The 2,324-nt window shown below is 66.1% G+C and overlaps 1 protein-coding gene across 1 annotated transcript in view; it reads left to right on the top strand.

The window, feature by feature from the left end:
• TGM2 (transglutaminase 2) overlaps positions 1-2,111 on the top strand; it is a gene marked incomplete at both ends in the record, with an annotated part of 6,418 nt that extends 4,307 nt beyond the window's left edge. The window contains 5 exons of the mRNA XM_010194922.1: positions 78-213; positions 313-416; positions 546-785; positions 934-1,206; positions 1,951-2,111. Of these exons, the coding sequence (XP_010193224.1) occupies positions 78-213; positions 313-416; positions 546-785; positions 934-1,206; positions 1,951-2,111 (914 nt within the window). The remainder of the gene's footprint in view (positions 1-77; positions 214-312; positions 417-545; positions 786-933; positions 1,207-1,950) is intronic.
• Positions 2,112-2,324: the final 213 nt, after the last annotated feature.

A 2,324-nucleotide genomic window follows, 5' to 3' on the forward strand; every position in this document is an offset into this window, starting at 1 on the left:
GGGGGCCGTGCAGACCGGGGCTGTGCAAACCCGCGCCCCTCCCCGACCCCGTCTCACCCGGCCCTGCCTCCCCGCAGTCCTGCGGTGCCTGGGGGTCCCCAGCCGAGTGGTCACCAACTACAACTCGGCCCACGACACCAATGGCAACCTGGTCATCGACCGCTACCTCAGCGAGACGGGCAAGGAGGAGCGGCGCTCCAGGGACATGATCTGGTGAGCGGCACCGGGGACCCCTGCCCGCCCCCCTTCCCTCCCTGCAGCCCGGGGGGCACTGGGGGACGCTGAGCCCCCGCGTCCTGGCTCCTGGGGCAGGAACTTCCACTGCTGGGTCGAGTCCTGGATGACCCGTCCTGACCTGGCACCCGGCTACGATGGTTGGCAGGTGCTGGACCCCACGCCGCAGGAGAAGAGCGAGGGTATGGCATGGACCATATGGGATCCCATCCATCCCCATCCCAATCCCCATCCCGTGTCCCCACTATGGCACAGTCTCGCCCCCATGGTGGCTGGGCCCCGGGTGGTGACGGTGGCCCCGCTCCCCACAGGGGTGTTCTGCTGCGGGCCGGCCCCCGTCAAGGCCATCAAGGAGGGGGAGCTGCAGCTCCTGTACGACACCCCCTTCGTCTTCGCCGAGGTGAACGCCGATGTCGTGTACTGGGTGGTGCGGGGCGACGGCTCCGAGAAGAAGAGCACCCACTCCTCGGTGGTGGGGAAGAACATCAGCACCAAGAGCGTGGGCAGGGACAGCCGGGAGGACATCACCCACACCTACAAATACCCCGAGGGTACGGGCGGCCGTGGGGCAGAGACACTTGGGGGGGCGGTTTTTGGAGCAGGAGAATGATTCATTAACGCAGTAAGTGCAGCAGGGATGAGGACACAGCAGCCTGGACCCCAGGGAACCTTGTTTTTTCCCCATTTTTCCTCCCGCAGGGTCTGATAAGGAGCGGGAGGTGTTTGAGAAGGCCGAGCTCGAGACGCAGTGGCTGCGGGAGGAGGAGGAGGGGCTGCCCCTCCGCCTCAAGCTGGCGGGGGGCGCGGACAACGGCCGCGACTTCGACGTCTTGGCCGTGGTGGGCAACGCCTCGGACGCGGAGCGCGAGTGCCGGCTGACGCTGTGCGCTCGCACCGCCAGCTACAGCGGCGCCGTGGGGCCGCAGTGCGGGATGAAGGACCTGCTCAACCTGGTCCTGGCGCCCCACGAAGGTACGGCCTGGTCAGCGACGGGGACGCTGCGTGGGGCTGGGCTCGGGTCAGCGATGGTCCCGTGTCCAGAGGCTGCGGGGCTGGGGGCCACGGTGCTGGGGATGGGTCCCCATGGCCGCGCTCAGCACCCGGGGCTCAGCACCAGCCTCCCTGCACTGGAGCTCTCAGCATCTCCTCGGGTGGGTGCGATGGCCCCGGCGTTTCGGCACAGAGCCCCCTGGCACGGCCCCACTGACCCTTGGTTGGCCTTCGTTACAAACTAAACAAGAGCTCGGCTTACATCAGTTTTCCAGGGACCCTTCAGGCCTCGCAGATGTGATCCATCTGCTGCGGGGAACGGCCTCATCCTTAACCTGTGCCAAAATCTGCTCTAACGGGGCCGTAACCAACGCAGCCCCCGCTCTGCTGTGTGCTGGGCTGTGCCAAGGCAATAACGAACACGTGCGCTCTCACCGCTGCCTTTGCTTTAGGGTCTTCAACGTTCCCGTCCATGAGTTAATCCAGCATCATCTAACACAACCCCTTCGCTTTGGGAAGGGACTGACCCCCCCAGCGCAGGCTCAGTGGTGGGCTCATGGTGCCGTGCCCACCCCATGGTGTCCCTTCCCCACATCCATGGCCCCAGCACTGCAGAGACTTCCCCATCCTCACGAGGCGCCTGGAGAAGCTCAGACCATCCCAGTCCACCGCAGTAGCAGGGTTGGGAAGGGGGTGAGTGCTGACCCCACTGTGCTCCCCCCGCAGAGAAGTGCGTGCCCCTGCGCATCCTCTACGAGAAGTATGGGGAGAGCCTGACCCAGGACAACATCATCAAGGTGGTGGCGCTGCTGACCGAGTACCAGAGCGGGGACGTGGTGGTGGCCGTCAGGGACGTCTACGTCCAGAACCCCGAGATCAAGATCAGGGTAAGGGCTTGGTGCCCACCCGGGCGGGTTTTGGGGGGGGTGTCCCATTCACAGGTGCTGCAGTCACCCTGGGGGGTGGTCCCAGTGACCATGGGGCAGCTCCTGCATCGCTAGGGGGACCTGCACCCCCATATCTGCACCCCTGGGACCCGCCTCAGGGGCAGGGGAGCACCGCAGCCCCCCAGCAGGGCAGTGCTGGGGGTCCAACCCCTC

Source organism: Mesitornis unicolor, unplaced genomic scaffold, assembly GCF_000695765.1.
Source record: "Mesitornis unicolor isolate BGI_N332 unplaced genomic scaffold, ASM69576v1 scaffold32091, whole genome shotgun sequence".
In the NCBI taxonomy this organism is placed as follows: Eukaryota; Metazoa; Chordata; class Aves; order Mesitornithiformes; family Mesitornithidae; genus Mesitornis; species Mesitornis unicolor.